This window comes from Sphaerodactylus townsendi, linkage group LG11 (assembly GCF_021028975.2).
Source record: "Sphaerodactylus townsendi isolate TG3544 linkage group LG11, MPM_Stown_v2.3, whole genome shotgun sequence".
Classification (NCBI taxonomy): domain Eukaryota; kingdom Metazoa; phylum Chordata; class Lepidosauria; order Squamata; family Sphaerodactylidae; genus Sphaerodactylus; species Sphaerodactylus townsendi.
Window position 1 is genome coordinate 55523916 of NC_059435.1, and position 21569 is coordinate 55545484.

Below are 21569 nucleotides of genomic sequence, written 5' to 3' on the forward strand. Positions count from 1 at the left end.
TCTATAACAATAGGAAAAATAACTTTACTAATCTATGAAAGTGCAGTAGAGAAGTTTATATACATTTGGTCTACAGTTATTTCCTAGCTGTCTTCCTGTCTGCCTGCTTGCTGCTTCTAGAGGATTTCTATCGAAAGGAGAAGTAGTAGTTCACTATACAGACTTGGTCATACTTCTGTCAGGCTCTCTAGCTAACTAACCAATAGCTATTCAGTTTGGTCTGTAATTAAGCTGTGACATCATCAACTACTTAACATACAAAGTTAACTCTTTCTTAGCTTACTTGTGTGAGTAATACTTGCTAAATCACAACACGTTGCTATTGAAATCAGGATGACTTCGTACATTTTCCAAGCAAGAGGAGTCAGCTAACCTTCAAATTCACTGGTAGATGTCAGAATTTTCTGGCATTTTCTGATAGCTTGCTACAAGGTTATCAATATGCCATTACTCATGCATACTAACACAAACATACACACAAAGGCATATGTTACAGTTTGTGGTGCATGATATGGAGGAAGAATCCCAGGTGTATGAATTTGCCTTCAAAAATATCAGGTTCTGATAAAGTATGCTATCTATTATTTATTATTTATTTATGTGTTCTCTTAAAGTCAGGGGGGAATCTGCAAGTGGCTGTCAATTCAATTCTATGCAGAGTTACTTCCATCTATGTACACTACAGTGAACTTTATTGTGCCTTGTGTCATGCCACTCAGTGTTCTCTGTTAGGGCCTCCTACATATTTTACAACACTTTGCTTTGTAAGAATCTTTAGTTGCTTTGCAAAATGAAGCTGTATAGCTCAGATATATGATAATGTTCTATTAATGAAGCATAGGAAATGGTTTCTCATCCAGAGATGAGGAACTAATACTGGATCTGAGGCATGTACCAGCATTTATCAAAATAATATCAACCATGTACTTTCTCAGAACTGATTGATTTACTGTGAGTCCTGATAAATCACTCAGAACTGAAAGATCGTATGAACTGTTCAGAAAATTTGGCACACGTGGGTAATTGGGAAGGCAGAGTTCCCTTTGCAGTCCTAAAGTAAAGCTCTTGATCAATGGAAAGAACAACTGCTAATAATAATGAGGATTTCTGCTGTACCTTTTGTCCTGCTTGAGAGATTATCGACAGCCTACTACCATTTATCCAGGGTTATGTGAGACTTTTGACTGCAAGGTCCTCAAATCCTTTGGATCCTCTGCTTCTCTTGGCAGAGAAGTATTCTGAAATGAGGCAAGGGAAGAGCAATTCCACATGCGGTGTATGATACAGCTCCTAAAATGGCTACCTCCTACATTAAATAGCTTTCTATGTAGGAATTGTTCTTGGTAGCTCAGGTCAACTTCTTAATTTCTGTGTGGGTTTTCTAGGACGTTGAATTCTGTAGCACACAGCAGAGGTCTGGCCCTCATTTGTGTGGTATTAGGTTAAGAATCAAATCTCATTTATCAGAAGCTTCCTTTTGTGTTAATATTGAAAGCTGCACAGTGTTTATCTTAATTAGGCTGTGGGCTAGGAAGGTAGGATTAGCTCTGCTTTTCTTTTAAGAAGCATCATGGGGCACTTTAATTACTGCCTGTGCTTTTTTATGTCCAGTTTGCAAGATATCATATTCAGCAGTGCAGAGTCTTCGAGCCCCCAGACTTGTGAACTGGATTATTTATTTATTTATTTATTTATTTATTGGTTCCACTTTTATACCGCCCTCCCCCAAAGGGCTCAGAGTTTATTTATGAAAAGAACGCAGTCGACTGCAGTGCTTTCAACAAATTTGTGTTCCTTTCTTCCCAACCCCCTACGGTTCATAATTGCTTTTTAAAGACAATATAAAAATCAGTTAAGCACATTGCATAATTTGGGTCCCACAGTCAAGCAAATGTGTGTTTCTTCTACCATAAACTCAGATGATGGCTGGATTCTAATTCACTAATTTAGGTTTTTATATGTGTTTATAGGTTTCATTTAAATGTTTTAAATATTTTACACGTGTTTTTAAAACACCATTTAAAACATCTTCAAAATGTTTAAATTTTCATCACCTGGGAGCCCTGACCTGGGTGGGAAGGCACAGTAGAAATGAAACTGTCCACTGCATGCCTTCAAAAACGATTTGGTGGTTCACTGAGTCTGGTAGGAAACAGGACCATCTTAACAGCATTATAGGCCCTTAGGCAAAGCAGTGCACTGAGGCCCCTACCTACACAACCATTCACATTATATAGTGTATGAGATATGTATGCATACATGCACATGGTTGCAAAGGTGGCTGTGATACCAAATCAGGGGTGAATGCCAATGTCCACTTGTTATCATAAAAATTAACATTAATATTGTTCCTTATCTTTAACAAAAATGCAAAATATGCATTTTCCAAGAACAAATATTTATAGTTTAGTATAGTTTTTGCCTGCCTGCCTGCCTGCCTGCCTGCCTGCCTGCCTGCCTGCCTGCCTGCCTGTCTGTTGGCAGCAAGTCGTAACATACATGGATTAGCATGGGGCCCCTATGCTCGTGGGACCCCCAGGCATGCCCATGTGTTAAGATAGCCCTAGTGGGAAGCCTCTCAATACAGGTAAAAAGCCTCTCAAAGGCCCCTTCCGCACACGCAAAATAATGCATTTTCAAACCACTTTCTCAACTGTTTGCAAGTGGATTTTGCCATTCCGCACAGCTTCAAAGAGCACTGAAAGCAGTTTGAAAGTGCATTATTCTGCATGTGTGGAATGAGCCAAAAGCAAAAACTAACAGAGGTCTACATATTATAGAATAGACAGAGTTGCCAGGTCCATCCTGGCAACTGACAAGAGCTTTGTGAAGTCTGATTCAATGACATTACTTCCAGTTGATGCTGAAGTGCTGGCATCATGCAAAGGACATTCTAGCACTTTCCCAAAACTCCACAGAATTTTGGGGATGAGTGTTACAGCATCCCTCCCAGTGCAATGCCAGCTGCTTCCGTTTCAACCCAGAAGTGATGTAATTATGCCAGGGACACAGATCACTCACTCCCCTTCCACTGTCCTGCTTCAGCCCACGGTGAGTGGGCAGCAGCATAAATTGCCAAGTGATTGGCTGCCATCACCACAGAGCTGAGAGCCCTGAGAGTGGAAGTTCCACTGAAGATGGAAATGCCCCACAAGACTACTGGGGGTGCACAGGGGGAACAAGATTCCAGGGGCCTTCTTTGTTCTGGGACTAAAAAAACTTTGCGAGTTTTCTCTAGGGTACCGCTTCAAATTAGTGGAAACTTCTACCTCCTTTTCTCCTTGGTATTTTATGTATTTAAACATGTGGAAAAGAATAGGGAAATTTGTTAACACCTAGATTTAAATCCCTCTTCCGGACACTATGACAACCGTATCCCAAGGTGATGATCCACCAGAGCCTATACCCAGTGGTAGGATCCAGCAGGTTAGCACCACGTCGGCAGAACCGGTTGTTAAAATGGTGCTTGTAAACCACCAGTTGTTAAATTATTTGAATCCCACCAGCGGAACCGGTTGGTAAATTATTTGAATCCCACCACTGCCTGTGCCCAACCTGATATTCAGCTGATTGCGTATTCATGCTGACAAGAACTCATGGGATTTGATTTCATACAAAGCTTGAGTTTGCATCTGAGTCGTGTGAGAAACAGACAGAATCTCTGACCAGGTCCTGTAGTGGCTCTCTGAGGCTCATTCCACACATGCAGAATAATGCACTTTCAAACTGCTTTCAGTGCTCTTTGAAGCTGTGCAGAATAGCAAAATCCACTTGCAAACAGTTGTGAAAGTGGTTTGAAAACGCATTATTTTGCGTGTGCGGAAGGGGCCTGAGTCAAACTAAATGATGCCATCCCCAGGGATGTGCGTCCATTTTGTGGTGTCCTAGAATGCCTTTTAAGAGCACCGCAATGACTTTATTCTGGTTGGGAATGGTTCAACAGAAGGATGACCTGTTCCTATTTAAAAGCAGACATGTAAGACCCTGGTTCATATCAGTACTGAGGCATGGACATAGGGAAATTAAGCCTTTCCCTTAATCCATTCCCAGACCTGAGAAGCCCTGAGGAGCTAATGTTTGCTTCACTGAGGAAAATATAGATATAGACATATAATTTAAAACATTTTAATGCCACATTTCCATCCAAGATATGTCCTGTGTTTGCTACAACTGATGAAATAGTAGTTTCATGGGTTATTTCAGGTAAGGGAACAGAGACGGAAGGACGCTTAACACCCATCCACAAGTGTATTGTGGTCCTGATTTGATGTCCTATTCACAACCTTGTTAAAAGAAAAAAATGCTTGGGAGTTTATTCAAGGAACTCCATGCTGTCATACCTGTTTTAGCTGTCAGCTTAAGCTTCCTTAAAGTATTGTTGTAAAGGTGAAATGGAAGAACAATGTAAACCATTCTGAGCACTTAAAAGAAGAATAGACAGTGATATAAACTGGAGATAGATCCTGGAGATATATGCTGGAGGAAAGACACACACATGTTTGCAGGTGTCTTTCACACAGTTTTTCCCCTCCAAATGCCAACAGAAATGGAAAGAGAAAGTAATGTATACCAGTCTGGAGGAAGGGATAGACTGAAAAAATGTGATTGATCATTAAACATTTTTTCTTTTCAATTCTGTGTACTGTGGTGGCATTTTATGTGCTTTCTGAAAAAGGTCACCAGTTTTACTCAGTTGTGCTTATTTTGTCCTGCTGGAAACATTTAAAATACAAAGAGCATAGTGCATGAACTGAAGGTAGCTTAGTTCCTGGGTGGCGCAGAAACCAAAATTGAATAGGGGTTAGGAGTATGCCTTAAGGACACAATACGGTCCTGTTCTCCTTCCTTCCTTTTCATCTCAGGCTTGGGAAATGAGATGCAGGACAGAATGCTCGAGTGGTCCCAGTACTCACGAGAGCTTAGAATGTATCTGTGATATGTGCAGCCTCATTTCTAAAAACATTAACAAATGTCATGGAAGCTGACATGAGTCAATAGCACACTGAATACAGAAGCTGGGCTCTTGGTTTTTCATTTCAAATAATTTATCAGTGCTACCACGCTGCGGCTGCTTTATGACAGCCACCATTTTTCACTGTAATCAACTACAAACATTTTCAGTATAAAAATACTGCTTGCTTCCGCTGAAAAGAGCTTTCCTGTAATTAACATTTCCAAGGATGATTTTGGGTATATTTTCTTTTTTGTATTACCGGTGTTGGTACGTAGGAAAGAATAATTCTGTTTAGATGCCTAATAAAGAATCAGATATTTCAAGTTAAGATTGCTTCTAGTACTCAGCTGTCCGGTACTGTACGATAGCACCCCTTCCAAAGATAAATCCTGTATTTAAAAGAAGTAGCATAGATGATTTCAACAAGATGCCTGCATGCGCTGCAGTCTGTGCCGGCTCCTTTCCCTTCAACCTTGCTGTCTACAATCCAGTGCTGAACAGCTGATTATCTAGATGATTCATATCTTAACATAATGCTGCGGTAGGGGCCATGGCTGAATGCCTGGTTTGCATTTATAATGTCCCAGGTTCAATCCCTGCCAGCTCTAGTTAAAAGGACCAGGTAGTAGATGTCAAGAAAGATTCCATCTGAAAGACTTCCATCTGCCTATCAAAGAATGCTGATCTTGATAGACAAATGATATTGACTTCAAGACAGCTTCATGTGTTTCTGCCTGGCTGCATGCAGCATTGCATTACTGTGATTTGGAGGAAGGGATTGCTAATAATGGGTGGATGGGAAGTAGTGAGTAGGTGTGTCCCATGATCTACCTGTTCCATGTGATCCTTTTATCCAAATGTTAAAAGAGGTGCTACTGGATCTAATCACAGGAGCAGCAGATGTACTGCTGTGATAACATATGAATCACAGATTTTGTGTATGCCTTGCAGCATATGCATTTACAGCCTTACCCTATATGTGATCTCTTAATGTCTGGTGCTGCTTTTCTGAGTGATACAGTAAAACTTTCTTAGCAGCCAACATGGTATAGTGGTTAGGAGCGGCAGACTCTAATCCGGAGAAATGGATTTGATCCTCCACCTGAACGACAGACTCTAATCTGGTAAATCGTGTTTGTTTCCCCCTCCTACACATAAAACCTGCTGGGTGACCTTGACTTAGTCATAGTTCTCTCAGAACTCTGTCATCCTCACCTGCCTCACAAAGTGTGTGTTGTGGGAAGGGGAAGGGTTGTCAGCCACTTTGAGACTTCTTAAAGATAGAGAAAAGTGGGATATAAAAAGCAACTTTTCTTCTTCTACCTTAGTTTTCCTTTATTCAGCTGTTGTATCAAATTGAAGTCTGGTGATGAGTGATAAGTGGGATTATATTATTAAAGGCAGTTTAATTATTTCCCATTTCAGCCTGTTAATTAAAATTGTTTCAAAGCACATTTGAAAAGCCTTGAGTGTTTTCTATTTTGATCTAGGATACCATGAATGCATTCAGTAAAGTATCACATTTTTATAAAATGAAATAGTTCCACAGATCCATTTAACAATGCAATATGATGCTATGATCTACAAAACCACACACCCCTAACAATTTATGTTTATAGAGGCCATGCCTCCAGATTCTCAGGCCTCCTGCCCCAGCTTGTCCCAACCTGCTGAGAAAGAATTGTTACCTGGATAATCCCAGGTCCAAGAGGACTTTGGTGGCTGGGAGGCACTGGCAGCAGGAACCCCCCAAGCACACTGGATAAAAGGTTATGCTGGAGGAAAGGGGAGCTAGCAGCAAATGGCATCACCCACTGTGCTGGTCCATTGTCACCAGGAGAAGAGGGCCTGGGAACAGCAGCAGAGGCATGAAGGGGAGAGAGCCCAAGGCCCGCATGGGCAAAAAACCACAAGTCAGAGGCGCAGCCAGAGGAAAGCCAGACAGAGGCCAGCAGCCTGCCTCCACCATCAGGTTGGCCCAGTCAGCCAGTGAAGGCCCTGGAACAACCCCAGCAGCCCAGGTCCTAAGAAGAGCCAAAGCCAGCCACAGAGGTAAGGTAGCCTGAGAACTAGCCCTACCCTGCAGCTGCAAAGAGGGTGGAGCAGCTGGACCCAGAGGGACTGTTTTAAAAAGGCTCTGAAGGAAGAACCATGGGGAAGAACCATGGATAGAGCCCAATCTGGTGGGATGGGATAAAGGGGATTGGCCTGGACGACTGAGGAGGATGAATCCAGCTAGCTGTTGCCTGGTACAGGGCTAGTTAGCAACTGGAAAGGCCTCTTCTGGATGTCAGAGAAAGTTGAGCCCTGTCTAAGGCCAGACGGAAGGCACCTCAAGACCCTGGGGAGAGGGCTGTGCTGGGGTCCAGGAGCAGACGTCGTATTCCAACTGTCCACATTTTGCAACTCTTGCAACTCAATTGAGCCAACTGCAGTTTTCAAGTTGCCTTGAAGGGCATCTCAATGTAAAGCACATTATAGCAACCCAATCACACCATTAAAAAAAAGCAAGAGAACTCAGCATGGCCAGATCAGCTAAGAAAAGAGAAATGGAGCACTCTTGGGTACTACACCAAATTGTTTTTTTTCAAATAGCAAGGTGTTGTCCATGAGCTTGCCCAAGCCCTTAAAATGCCAGCTGCACCCATCTACCACCAGTGGATCCCAACCCTCTAATTTTTTTTTCAACAAGCAGTAATTGTGTCTTCTTTGAATTCAGCTTTTGTTTGTTTTGCCTTAGCCACTGGCCCACAGCTCCCATCACTGGTTTGCTGCTGAGATGGATGCATCTGGCAGCTTTGGTAATGCATCATCTGCGTATTGATGATTCCTAACTTTAAAGCTCTATAATCTCATTCTGTTGCCTCATTTAAATGTTGAAGAGCATTGGTGGCAGAATGGAGTCCTGTGACAACTCATGGGACAAACCTCAACCCATTGCTTTTTATCCTCCAGTGGAAACTGTCTCAGATCTGATCAGAAAGAACAAAATAGAAAGGCTCTCCCCTCTGTCTGGAAGACAGTATCCACTTCTAACTGTAAAAAATTACATGCGACTTTTGCTTCCGTTAGCTCTAGGTTCATTTTGATGCTGTGCTGTCTCTGGCCCCTTCCGCACATGCAGAATAATGCACTTTCAACCCACTTTCACAATTGTTTGCAAGTGGATTTTACTATTCCGCACAGTAAAATCCAGCTGAAAAGAATGTGGATTAGAAAATGCGTGAAGATGCATTTTCGAAAGGCATTCTGCAAGTTATGTGGAAGGGACCTTTGTTGCATTACCCAGAGAAGTCACATATAAAATATGGTTCTGTAGATAATATCTCACTGCTTAAAGGTTATCTTGATTTCTAATGCAGAAGTAACTATAAGGAGGCTTCCTTGTATTTTAGGTCTCACCAGCTGCTCTCATTGAGCTGCAAACTACATTTCAGAGACTTACGAGAAATCAAATCTAGACTAAAAATAGCTTTACATGGAAATTTTAGAAATGTAGAACTCAGCATGTTTCAAAATTAAGATTTTTCATTTGGAGAAAAATCGCTAAACAACTTTGTACGTTCATTGTACATTACCACATAAGGAGTTGTGGACATCATAAAACTGTCAGAGTTGTTTACAGGTTTTGCTCTGATGGAAAGCAGATTATTAGTGGGTTTTTCCCCCATGTAGCTGCTTTGTTCCTTTTCATAGTATCTAGAAGAAATGTTTGCTTTCTGTGAGATGGATATTTTCCAGAAGCTAGTTGGGTGACATATGAACACTTACACAGTGATATTCATACAAGTACTACTCCCTGTTTCATGACCTTTCTCCCAGTTATGATAGCTTTCCATTCACCAGGAGGAAGTTTTAGCAAAAGCTTTATCATGTCAAAGATGAATAATATAGAACAAGATATTCATAGTCAACCCATCATAATTCTTGTAGCAGCTTTGTTTCCCGTGCAAATTCTAATTGCCTTTGCACAGTAAGGATTCTCTTTTGTATTAATCTTTGTTGTGAATGAAGAGGCATGTGCACATGCAACAGGGCTTAGAATCATAGAGCTGGATAGCACCATATAGGCCATCTGGTCCAATCCCATGCTCAGTGCAGGTACTCATCCTAGAGCATCTCTAACAAGCGTTAGTCCAGCTGTAGCTTGAAGACTGCCAGTGAGGCAGTCATCACCTCCTTTGGTAGCAGATTCCACTGCTGCACAACTCTTACTGTAAATGTCCCCCCTGATATCCAGACAGTACCTTTCTGCTTGTAATTTAAACCCATTATTGCAAATCCTATCCTCTGCTGCCAACAGGAACAGCTCTCTGCCCTCCTCTGATAGCTCTTCAAGTGCTTAAAGAGAACAAATCATTCTCCCTCTCAACCTCCTTTTCTCTAGACTAAACATTTCTAAGTTGCTCAGCCTTTCCTTATAGAGCAGTGGTTCTCAACCTGGGGGTCGAATGACCCTTTCACAGGGGTCGCCTAAGACTCTCTGCATCTGTGTTCTCCATCTGCAAAATGAATAAATGTTAGGGTTGGGGGTCACCACAACATGAGGAACTGTATTAAAGGATTGCGGCATTAGGAAGGTTGAGAACCACTGTTATAGAGCTTGATCTCGAGGCCCCTGAACATCCTCGTCACTCTCCTCTGCACCCGCTCCATTCTGTTTACATCCTTTCTGAAGACGGGCCTACAGAACAGCACACAATATTCCAGGTGAAGTCTGACCAATACAGTGTACAGTGGGACTATAACATCTTGCAATTTGGATGTTATGCCTCTGGTGGTACACCCCAAATTTTCATTAGCCATTTTGGCTGCTGCATCCCACTGGCTGCTCATGCTTAGTGTACAATGCATCTGTCTCCCAAGATCTTGTTCATGCACACTGCTACCTAGATGTATATCCCGCATCCAGTTTGCATGTTTCACATTTTCGTTAACCAGATGTAGAACTTCGCACTTGTTGAATTGCATCTGGTTCCCATCCATCCTCTTTCCCAGTGTGTTCAGATCTTATTGAATTCTAAATCTTCTGGTGTGTTTGCTGGTCCTCCCGATTTGGTGTCATATGCAAATTTAATGAGTATTTCGTCTACCCCTTCATCTAGATTATTTATAAAAATATTGAAACGTACTGGGCCCAGAACCGAGCCTTGTGGCATCCCACTGGTCACCTCCCTTCATTCAGATGAACTGCAATTAAAAGTTACCAGTTCCCTATCCACCTAACTATCCTGGAGTCCAATCCGCAGCCCTCAAATTTACCCATCATAACATAATTGTCAAAATTTTACTGAAATCCGGGCAAACACTATTGCAGCTGTGTGCCCCTGTGGGGGTGTGGCAAAGGCATGGCGGGGGCGTTCCGGGGCGGGATGGGAGCAGAGGACACGCTAGTGCACTGGGCGCTTTCCCCCCTTGCTACGCCTCTGTACCATTGACAGTACTGTCTCGATCCAGTAAGCTTGTCACTTGATCAAAGAAGGAAACAAGCTTTCCACATGAGAGTATTTTGTATACATTCTTCTTCCTGCCAGCATTTTGCCTGCATTTTTTTTGCTGCCATGCCATTGGAGGACTTTTTGAGGGTGGGCCATTTTCACCAGATTATTTTTATTAATGTTTGTGTTTGGAACATGGCTTCTCTTCCCTTGTCCTCAATCATCACCATTTTATATTTTCTGTTTTTGAGTTTTTATTCTTGCCAGTTGGAGCAGTAAAGAGAAGAATTTCACACTGGAGAATTTCAGGCAGCAGCTTCTCACAGCAGCACTTAACAGAAAGTGGTGGGAAACAACTTCACAACCTCACACAGCTCATATGCTCACAGTGGCATATGTGTCTCAGTCACTAATGTCACTAACATGGCCTCACTCTGACTCTGTTATCAGCACTTATCCTGCAAGTTCATTTATACCAGAAATGATGAGTATTATGATCAGATCAGTCTACATATAGATGGTAGGCCCCACATGTACTGATTCATCCTCTCTCTCTCTCTCTCTCTCTCTCTCTCTCTCTCTCACTCACTCACTCACTCACTCACATCCCTTAGAGATATAAAATGTCACAACTGGCCTACATGTTTAACAGAATCACATGGTGTACCTTTGTTAGACTGCACTACTGCAGACTGTATGTGGGTGAATCATATATTTAAATCCTTCTCTGCACATGGAAACCTAGCTTCTCCCAGAAAGTCAAGTATTCTTTATTAAGTTCTTGAAGATGTAAATATCAGCACAACCATTTGCACTGAATGGGATAGATCAAATATGTTTTCTGTTTTACCAACAGTGATGAAGGATCAGAGCTTACATGTCACAGGTCCCACAAAACATGCTACAGTGGGGATTTTCCTTGGCAGTTAGCCATTCAAATATTAACTAGGGCTGACCCTGCTTAGCTTTTGAGATCTGACAAGATCAAGCTAGCCTGTGGCTATCCAGGTGAAGGTAATATAGCACTACAAAGCACACTAAATAGAGCAAGACAGATGCTCCCCTACCCCGTGAAGAAAATATCAAGCAGATATTCTTAAATCCCATTCTAATGCTGTGTGGAACTATGTTCTGTAAGAGACAGCTTATTCCTTGGCAGACCCAGAAGATATTAGCTGTTCAGTGCTTTATGAATGCATTTTATCTTGCTCTTGACTGTCTGGCAGCATTCAAAAGACCATATGCTTCAGTTTACACAAGGAAGAGAGATGAAAGCCAAAGTTGTTTTAAGATTGCACTTGCGATGCAGTCTCTGATAGATGCTTAGGGCAGTTATGGGAATTAGGACTAGAATCTGGTATGCACACCAGGAGCTGCAGAAGCAGATAATTAACTAAACAAGGAGACCCTAAGCTGACATTATGGAGTATTTGTCATGGCGTTCCTGGACTGGATACATGAACTTTAATAATTGGTTTTAAGTACAGTTCATGTTCATGGTAGTTGCAGGGGGGAAAGCTTTTCTACATAGTTTATTGCTTTGATTACTGGGATCATAGATATATCTTTCCCTGTCATCTAAACCGTAGGGAATAGCACTGGAAGGAATGGTGCTTGCCACGTGGCCATAGCTGCTGATGTTACTGAGTTGTTTTTCTACCACACCAGAAAGTTGGCTCATGTGTTACTGACTAATAGTACCGTTCTAAGCCTAATATCCTCAGTGGATTTGCTTAAGACTTCACTGTAAACATTTTCTAATCCAGATCTTTCACAAAACCCCTCTCTGGGCATCAAACATTTTTAAAAAATAGTTGGCTGAAAAACTGAAAGGAAGGGTGCAGGGGAAATGATATCAGTTCCTGGACATCATGACTAAGCTTAGCTCAGTTGCAGAGCACATGTTTTGAATGCATGAGATTTTGGGTTGCATCCTTACCACCTCAATGTAAAAGAAGCTCATATAATAGAGCTAAGAGAGACTGCCACCTGAGGCCTTGGAGAGATGCTGTCTGTCAAAATGCACAGCATTGGAGAAGGGAGCTAATGATCTGTCCCTGTGCAAGGCATATGTTCCTATAAACACATAATAAGTGGATTTGAGATTGGGACTTCAGTCACGTCTGACTGTCTGTGCTGGTTCCAGCAGTCTGTTCAAATGCAATCTAGGTTTACCTACCCAAGGGCACTTAGCAGTGTGTGTTTGATGCCTATCAATAATTAGTTCATGGTACTTCTGTTTTAAGATGGGAACAGCCATTCTATTTTGCGCATCAATAGGTAAAACGTGAATAACAATGTTCCGTTGTGTTTCACTGATTTCTTGGCCAGAGACCTCCCAAGCAATTGAAGGACATTCGAGAGCAATTATATAGGTATTTGGAAATGCCACACTTCTTTGGACATAGCAGTTTATCTGGTACTCAACAATATGTTTGAAATCTTAAATCTGTCGAAAGAGGCCAGTTATCATCTGGAACACAGAAATCATCTCCGCATGCAAATTGTATTCTGGGATATGTAGCCCCACAACATATGCTGTAGCAATTGTGTCATTTGGAAGCAGAGGATAAATGTGAGTCTTTCTTTAAAAAAGAGAGAAGAGGTTTAGTATTTCAGCATACCAATCGAGCCCATTTTAAATTTTTGCTACAAGCATGGCAGCATTTTCTTAAATGAAAGAGAATTTTGTGTGAAAGAAAACTCTTAGCATCTCAAAAGTCATTTCACTTTAATTCCTGAGAGGCTTTGCAGCTTTCCTAGTGCCAAGACACTTGCAATGACTTAATTCAGCATAATTCTTTTAAACCTAAGCACATAGCAAGTGGACATCCTTGCAGACTTCCTTCTGCCAAGGAACTTCTTAAAATGACTTAATGTTCTGTATATTTAGAGTTTCCGTGATCATGTGTCAGCAACTGCGTTTTCTGGCAATAATCAACAGTCTGAGTAATGTGCAGTTTAGAAATCAGCGGAAATTAAAAGCTGTATCACATTTTCGTGCTGTCTTTAAAAAATAGGTGCAGTTATTTTAATCAAGGACAGTGAGATTGGGAATGGATATCTTGGTTTTGGAATGCACTGTGCAACTCCTTACACAGTGCTGTGTGTGGTATCCATTTAAGTTTGCCATTAGGCTACCTGCAGTGGGTAAACCTTCACCTTTGGCGCCAATCCCCCACTCTCAATGAGAAATGAGAAACAGAACAGAAAATGGACCAGAATAAGGCCTTCACAGAGTTGCTGCTTACCATAGAGATATGGAGACATTCCTAGAGCATCATCCAAGAGAAATGTCACATGCTGCCCTTAGACTGCCGTCTAGAAGAACTGCCCTCAGAATTTCTTAGTATTTGCTGACAGACAGTGCTGGCAAGCTTATAAATATCTTTGTTGCTTTCTACTTCCTAGAGGAGTCCTCTTATCTGTCAGTCTCAGATATGCAGTTCTTCATGACCAAGACCACTTTTCAGGTTATGGTTTAGAGAACTCTCTTCCTGCTTCATTGACAAAGCTGCAAAACTCTGCACTCTTTCTCATATCCATCACATTTCTGATGAAAGAAAAAAAATTAGGTATGGACTGTATTGAATGTTCATGGGCCATCATACAGTACTGTTGGTTAAAACAGTGTGAAATTAAGTTTAGAGATACAGTAGAAAAGAAGTCTCCATGAAAAATGAACCAGAAGTGTTTCATATTCTCACAAAACCATTGTGGCACAATTGATATATATAAAAAAGTTAATTTTTTTAGTATACTGCAGTCTTAAATAAGATCTATATCCGACAACAATACGGTACAGTTTCCTGCAGAATGATTGCTCTGTACTATGTGACTGTTTTCTTTAGACATTCACATGTGATACACACATAGGCCTGCATGCTCCATTTGCATATTTACTGATATTTTTGTTCATCTTTCCTCCAAGTTGCTCAGGGTAGCAAATGTAGACCCTTTGTCATCACCTTTTCATCCTTCAAGACAATTCATTTGAGAAGTTTAGCCTGAGAAAGATTGACTGGCACCTATACTCGAATCTCACCAAAAGAAAAAACACCAACATCGTAACTTAATTTGCCTCATGCTGGACCATCTTTGTTTGAGAATGTTCTGTTTGGGTCCTGTTTGCTTTTATATGATAAGATATCAATGGTGCATTTTTTGTTGCTAAAGGCGTAGAATGAATTTAGGTTTAATAAAATAAGTACTGCATATATTTAAAATTCTCTCAATTTTTTTCCTGACTGGACGACTATAATCAAAAAAGCTAAGAACACCATCTGTGCAATCTAAATGTTTTTTGGGGGGAAGAGGAGGAGAAAAGCACATTTTTCAGTTCACAGTTTTATGACTCGCTGTTGATGACAGGCAGAACGGATTCAGATGGAGCTGGGTTTAAGTTACTCCAGGCTAGACGCCATGAAGTGCAAGAGGTGATAAATCGATTTAACCCCATAGCTCTAAAAATCATGACATGAAAAATCTGCTTTTCCCCTCTTCTTCATTTTTTTTTTGTTTTATAATGTCTGGCCTGATGAAGTGTTCTGGTGAGCTCAAAAGCTTGCACTTCGTGGTGTGTCATTGGGTTTGGTCCTCATTCAAGATTACATGGATCGTGTTCTTGGCTTTTTCTTTTGGACTGACACAGCTGGAAAAAATTGAATTACTATAGCACATCTTTCATGGACTTTCTCTTTTTTTTGCCATCCAGTCACAGTTTCTGTCCCCATTGGGTTTTAAAGGCAAGAGACATTCAGAGTCACTTATTATTGTTTACTTCTGCGTAGTGACCCTTGGTCTTTCTTGGTGGACTCCCATCCAACTACTGGTTAGGGCTGACCCTGCTTAGCTTCCGCAATCTAACAAGATGGGGCTAGCCTGGGCCATCCAGGTCAGGGCTTACAATTGTATTCATACTCATACAAAATTTAAAGGCTTGCATCCTGATCTGATTGTACTGAACCAATGATAAAAGAACTCCTTCCATACCCTGAAGCCCTTTTCCATGAAGCCTTTAGCACAACCCCTTTCGGAAATTAAACCAAACTATACATCACTGTGTTTGTATTCTCTCTGTTTATCCCTGCCACTACCCTTTTTTTGGCCCCTTTGTGTCAAATTTTGTAAGCTTCTCAGGACAGGAATCTGGTTTTTTGTACTCTGCAAAACACTGTATGCATTGATGATACTATATGAATAAACGTAATACCTTCTAAGCAAAATTCAGGATGCTGGCTTGACCAGTGAAGTTCTTAATGGCCTGAAAAAGCTCCTTTTTTTGAGTCCATCCCTTCTATCTCATTAAAACCTCCAAAATCAATGCAAAGTGTTTCCATAATTTATAGCAGGGGTTAGTGACCTTGTACAATTAATGAGCCAAACTACATCAAAATTCAGAGCAAGAGATCAACAAAGAATCAATGTGAGAAAGTCCACATGCCTAACTGAAAATATACCATTTAACATTACTAATTCGCATGCAAATTAATAATCCATATAGTTTCTACAGACCTAAACTTGTGGTTCTGTGTGCTTTACTAGAGTGGCTCTCAAAGGGTTCTATTCAGCTGTTCCACCATAATGGAATGTCCTGTTAATGGATCTTTATCGAAACTCAACCATCTGTAATTTTTTGTGTCAGGACAATCACTTACATAGACTTCTAGTATGTTTTTCTACCATACTTTCATATTTGGACTGTCTTTCAAAAGCCCATTTTGCCATACAGTATTTGTTTATATGTGTCAAAGCGCTGTTACCAAATATTAGTAGGTATGAAGCAAACTCAGCGTTGAACTATAAATAATGAACTGCATTAGCAAGGCCCCTTCTGCACATGCAGAATAATGCACTTTCAATCCACTTTCACAATTGTTTGCAAATGGATTTTGCTATTCCACACAGTAAAATCCCCCTGCAAAGTGAATTGAAAGTGGATTAAAAGTGCATTATTCTGCATGTGCAGAAGGGGCCCAAGACACCATTTTAAATGTTCATAAAGGAAACAGCTGCCAGTAAGAAATCTACTCTGACAGCTTTTCTTGATGGATTTTCTCTCTCTTGTAACATTTTAAAATATTTCCTCCTGGTCCTTAGCAGAACCAGACAGTTGTAATGCCCTGATCCATTTTACAAGCTCTGCAGTGTTGCTCAACCATATCTCATAAGATTATTCAAAATAAAGCTTTACAGTATGCACTCTTACCTTCTGCATGAATTGTTCAAGAGATCTATAAATCTGGACACCATATATTGTACTGTGGTAAAGGTATGCCAGTCTGAGACATTCATCCTCCAGTAAACACGAACAGGTAAAGTTTTATATAAATATTTGCAAGCAAAAAAGAAATATGCTTATGGAAACTGTGCATAGTAGTCATTTAAGATTTAAGCATGTTGGTGGTAAATTCCAATTCTCAGGTGAGGAGGGATGATTAGTTCTGTAAGTATATGAAGAAAATAAGGGGATAGTCCTTTCTTACACTTGGATCAGAAGAAATGTACAGGCCATCATATTTCATCCAGGAATTCAGTGGCCATACTGCAATGTGTGGAAAATATGCCCTTAAATGTGTGTATTTTATTTATAGGATGTGGGCTGTTCCACTGCAATGTAATATAGTGGTTAAAATTTTGAACTATGATCTCAGAGACTTGAGTTCAAATCTTTGCTGCTATGAAATTTCCTGGATGATCTTGAGATATTTACAGCCCCATCCGGGGGCGGGGGTGAATCCACCAATGGGAGCAGTGTGGGGCTGCACTGGCAAATTTGTCCTCCCCAGCGCACTTGCCCTGGCAGAGGGTCAAATCTGCGAGTGGTTGCCCGCTGCAGCCCTCCCCAGTGATGGGACACAGTGTGGGATCCTGCACCAGTGTCTCCGTGCCCTTGTCCCCAGCATAGGGAATGTGGTTCAGTGTCATGGCTGGGGGAGGAGCTGTCATTAGTCAGCTTTTTCTTGGCCATTGACCTCACTGCACCAGCTGCCCAGACTTTGGATTTAAGCCACTGAAAAGGTGATGTAAGTCTATTAAGCCCAATGAGGGCTTCCCGGCAGCCGTGAGGCTTTGGGGGATTTTAAGCCTCCCGGCTCTGCCAGGATGGAACTGCCCCTTTCTCTACCTCACAAGATGGTTGTGAGGAAGTTATATAAACCATCTATAGTTTAGTATAACTATAGGATAGTATAAAACTATAGGATAGTATAAAAATGCAACAGAATGTTTCAAATCTTCTTCCAGCTATTTAAAAAAATACATTCACCAAAACCTATAATAAATAAACGTGGAAACAAAATTGAGCTATGTGTATATATGCATTTCCCTTTCCTTTTTAAAAATGCCGCATGAGAAATGATTCCTTGTGGAAATATCAGTAAGGGATTAAAGACCTTTCATTCCTCCGCAGTAAAACATCAGACTCTGATGCCTGAATTCTTGTTGGGTTTGGTTTTGCAGCTCCAAAACCCTATTTGCTATTTAATTTATGTACATGGCTGGATTCTTGATCTGAATATTGTAATTAGAGTATTTGCTCTGCTGGTCATTAAAACAAAAATATGGCTCAAGGTGCTGTTCAAAGCACACTTTTATAAAGCAATGCATTTGGCTTAACATTTCTGTCCTGTTGGGGTAGCTGAGTGCTAGAGTCTATTAATGAAGTACTTTTTGTTCTTAGAAATGCAGAAATCTACAGCTTTTTCACCATTTCATCAAATGAATGGTTTGTACATCTTTTCACCTTGCACTCACATAGGTCTTAAGCTGATTAACAGGACAAAGATCAAGGGGCAAAGCATGTCTGATTGATGCCCTCTATGTGCTTATTGTACAGTGGTATATTGATACGAGTTACTTTGGAGACTGGTTAGCCTTTGTATTTGGTTAGCTGCTTTTACCCTTTGTGAAGCACTAATAATGCCATCTTAAGCTGAGTTATACTCTTATAAATGCACCAAAGTCAGTAGGCTCAGAGGAGTATAACTGTGTTTAGGATTCCATTGTTAAAATGATGGTTAGAAGAGAAGATACTTTGGTTGTCACTAGTTGCATTCTGAACTATAATACCAAGATTTCTTGACACTGATTAAGAAAGAGCAGGGTTTGGTACAGAAGCTGATGTGTCATTACTCTGGGGACATTATGATGATGTCAAGGCTGTCTGCTCATGGTCAGAGTGGAAGGATAGTCATTCATCATTAAGTAGAAAGGCTGAGTGATATAAAGCAGGAAAGTCAAGAGAGTAGCCAGACAAATATATGGATGTCATCTTGCAACAGCTTGATATTTATTTATTTAGATATTTACACCAGAGCTTGACAGACCCCAGGTGTCATGGTGCCAGGGTGTCTAGAAATTTCATTGCCTGCTATTTTCATCAGTCATTTGTTGTACGTCCCTCTTGGTAATTCTCAGTAGAATACAAAGTTTATTTAGGTGAGGGTCTAGCTTTTTTGTGATGTTCACAACCAGCATTACCCAATAGTTATTAAACTATCACTTTTGTTATTTTTTAATGACAAGAACCTGTGAAGAGTTTATTATTAGATTTTTTTGTAACAATCGTTATATATTAAAATATAAAATCCTGAATGCTGGAAAAATAAATTTGGTACCTAAATTTTTGGGGTGGTTCAAGATCGAGTTTATACGAAGAATAAAAGTTTGGATTTACATCCCAACTTTCTCTCCTGTAAGGTGGCTTACAAAACTCCTTTTCCCTTCCGCTCCCTGCACAGACACCTTGTGAGGTTGGTGGGGCTGAGAGAGTTCTGAAAAACTGTGACTAGTCCAGGGTCATTCAGCTGGCTTCATAAATCCAGTTCACCAGATAAGAGTCCACCTCTCAGATGAAGAAGTGAGAAATCAAACCTGTTTCTCCAGATTAGAATCCACATGCTGTTAACCTCTACACCAAACTAGCTCTCCCACTTTTCTCCCAACACAGCTTATGGCATTTCTCACAACAACCAGCCTGTAAGGAATGTTAGGCTGACAGAGCATGACTGGCTTTCAGGGCAGCATAGGGATTCAAAACCTAGTCTCCCACATCCGAGTCTGCCATTCTAACATGTACATATATATTGCTGTGGAGTCATAGCTGACTTATAGTGACCCCTTTAGGTTTCCAAGAGGAAGTTTGCCATTGCCTGCTTCTGCATAGCAACCATGGTATTTCTTTGTAGCCTCCCATCTAGCTACTGAGCAGGGCTAACCCTGCTTAGCGTCTGAGATCTGATAAGATTGGACCAGCGTGAAAAAAGTAGCTCAGTAAGGAAAATGTGAAGCAAAACATTTAAATTATAACTACAACTATTTTAGGAAGTAATGTGATCACATGAAGGAAGCCATGTAGAAAGTGACATATGAAGCCAAGTTAGAGCCCTTATTTCTCAACATCATCTAATAGGGTTGACTGCAACTGTGTCAAGCAGGAAAAATGTATTGCCATTGCAGAATTGGATGATATTATGGACCAAACTTTGAACCTTAGGTATGCTAAGCAACAACAAGCCATACCCTTTTTTCAGTAACTGTTTGTTGTGATAATTAATTAGTTGTAGTAATTAAAACAACACAGGACAATCATTGACTGTTTTTCAGTCACAAGTAACCATTAATTTCTGCATTTGCCAAAGCTGCTTAGGCGTTTTCTGCACAGCGAAAACATCTTGCAGACATCATAAAAAGGATGTCTTGGCTTTTTTGGTCCACATAGCATAGAAAAATAAATGTTGCCAGCAAAAATGGTTCTTTTTCCCGCCATTTGCCTGCTACTGCAGTGATCCTCTGTTCCGCCTGCCATTTGCTGAAGTTTTCCCATGGACATTTTTTTTCTGCTTGCAACATAGCTGCCTGTCCTTTCAGTGTTTAAAGTACATGAATAAACTTAGTTTTGCCTGGTGATTCCAAGAATCTGCCTTTTTGCTTTTTTTCAATGAAATATCTTGCAAACTACAGAGAATTGAAATATGCGTATATTGGTGATTCTCATATTGTATCTTCGTAGCTTCTAAGACACCTCAGTGAAAACAAAAGAAATGAGAAAAAAGATACGTTATCAGAATTGTTAGAGAAAACTAAGTTTATTCATGTGCTTTGACAGGCAGCTGCAATGCAAGCAGAGGAAATGTCTTTGGGAAATATTCAGCAATTGGCAGGTGGCACGGAGGATCACTGCAGTGGCAGAAAATAGCAGGAGTGAGCAACGGAGAAAACAAAAGTGAGAACTTTGAAATTGGGTGGGAGGAATAAGACATTTCCTGAGATCTATACAGCAAGCAGGAAACATCTTGATGCCATCTTGGGGAAGAAGATTGCTGGTTTGGCATTTTCAAAATACAGTGCGTTGAGCTGAAATAAAACATCTTGAAGATATCTTTGAAAAAACCTGAATGGAGTTCCTCTCCAAAATGCTTCTTTTTACGGCCTCAAAACATTTTATTTGTGTTATGCAGAATCAGCCTTTTTTTGACTTCTCTACAAAAATTCCATAGGCACAATTAGATTTATTGCAAACCAAATCAGTGTTAAAAGAAATACAATATGCAGCATTTTTCCCTTTCAGCTTTATTCATTGTAGTATTTTGGCATCGAAATAAAAACTTTGTTAGTGACAAAAAAGAGCCATTCTTGCAGTCATTCCTCAGTAGTTAAAACATTGAGTTTGTTTTTAATTTGGCTTTCTTTTTCTTTTCAGGAGGATATGGATCACAATTACTACACTTCTAGAACATATGGGCCATTTGATTCTACCAGCCGAGATCTGTGGGTGAACATAGACCAAATGGAAAAAGAAAAAGTGAAGATCCATGGGATTCTGTCCAACACACATCGACAAGCAGCAGTAAGGCATTTTATATGCATTGCTATTTGGTTCCTTCAGTTGATACCATAAACACCCCCTTGATGCAGACATTTTTTATTTTAAGAATGTCAACGCCAAGTAGGATCCCCAACATCAAAAATAAAAAAACATTTAAAATAAAGTATGTACCGTATATACTCGTGTATAAGCCGACCCATGTATAAGCCGAGGCACCTAATTTTACTGCCCAAACCTGGGAAAACTTATTGACTTGGGTATAAGCCGAGGGTGGGAAGCTGGAAGGCAGAGGGAGCTCCTTATTTGGGCAGTGACATCAGGGGGAGTCACTGCCCAAATAAGGAGCTCC

General features: G+C 40.6%; 1 protein-coding gene across 3 annotated transcripts in view; it reads left to right on the forward strand.

Annotated features, from left to right (window-relative positions):
* Positions 1–21569, forward strand: part of PLXDC2 (plexin domain containing 2) — a 247278-nt gene that overhangs the window by 111615 nt on the left and 114094 nt on the right. For 2 of the 3 annotated variants that reach the window (XM_048510913.1, XM_048510914.1), the window contains one exon: positions 21095–21241. In XM_048510913.1, coding sequence (XP_048366870.1) covers positions 21095–21241 — 147 coding nt within the window. Of the gene's footprint in view, positions 1–14184; positions 14192–16491; positions 16496–21089; positions 21242–21569 lie in introns of those variants that run through there. The other variant, XM_048510915.1, reaches the window with a different exon arrangement.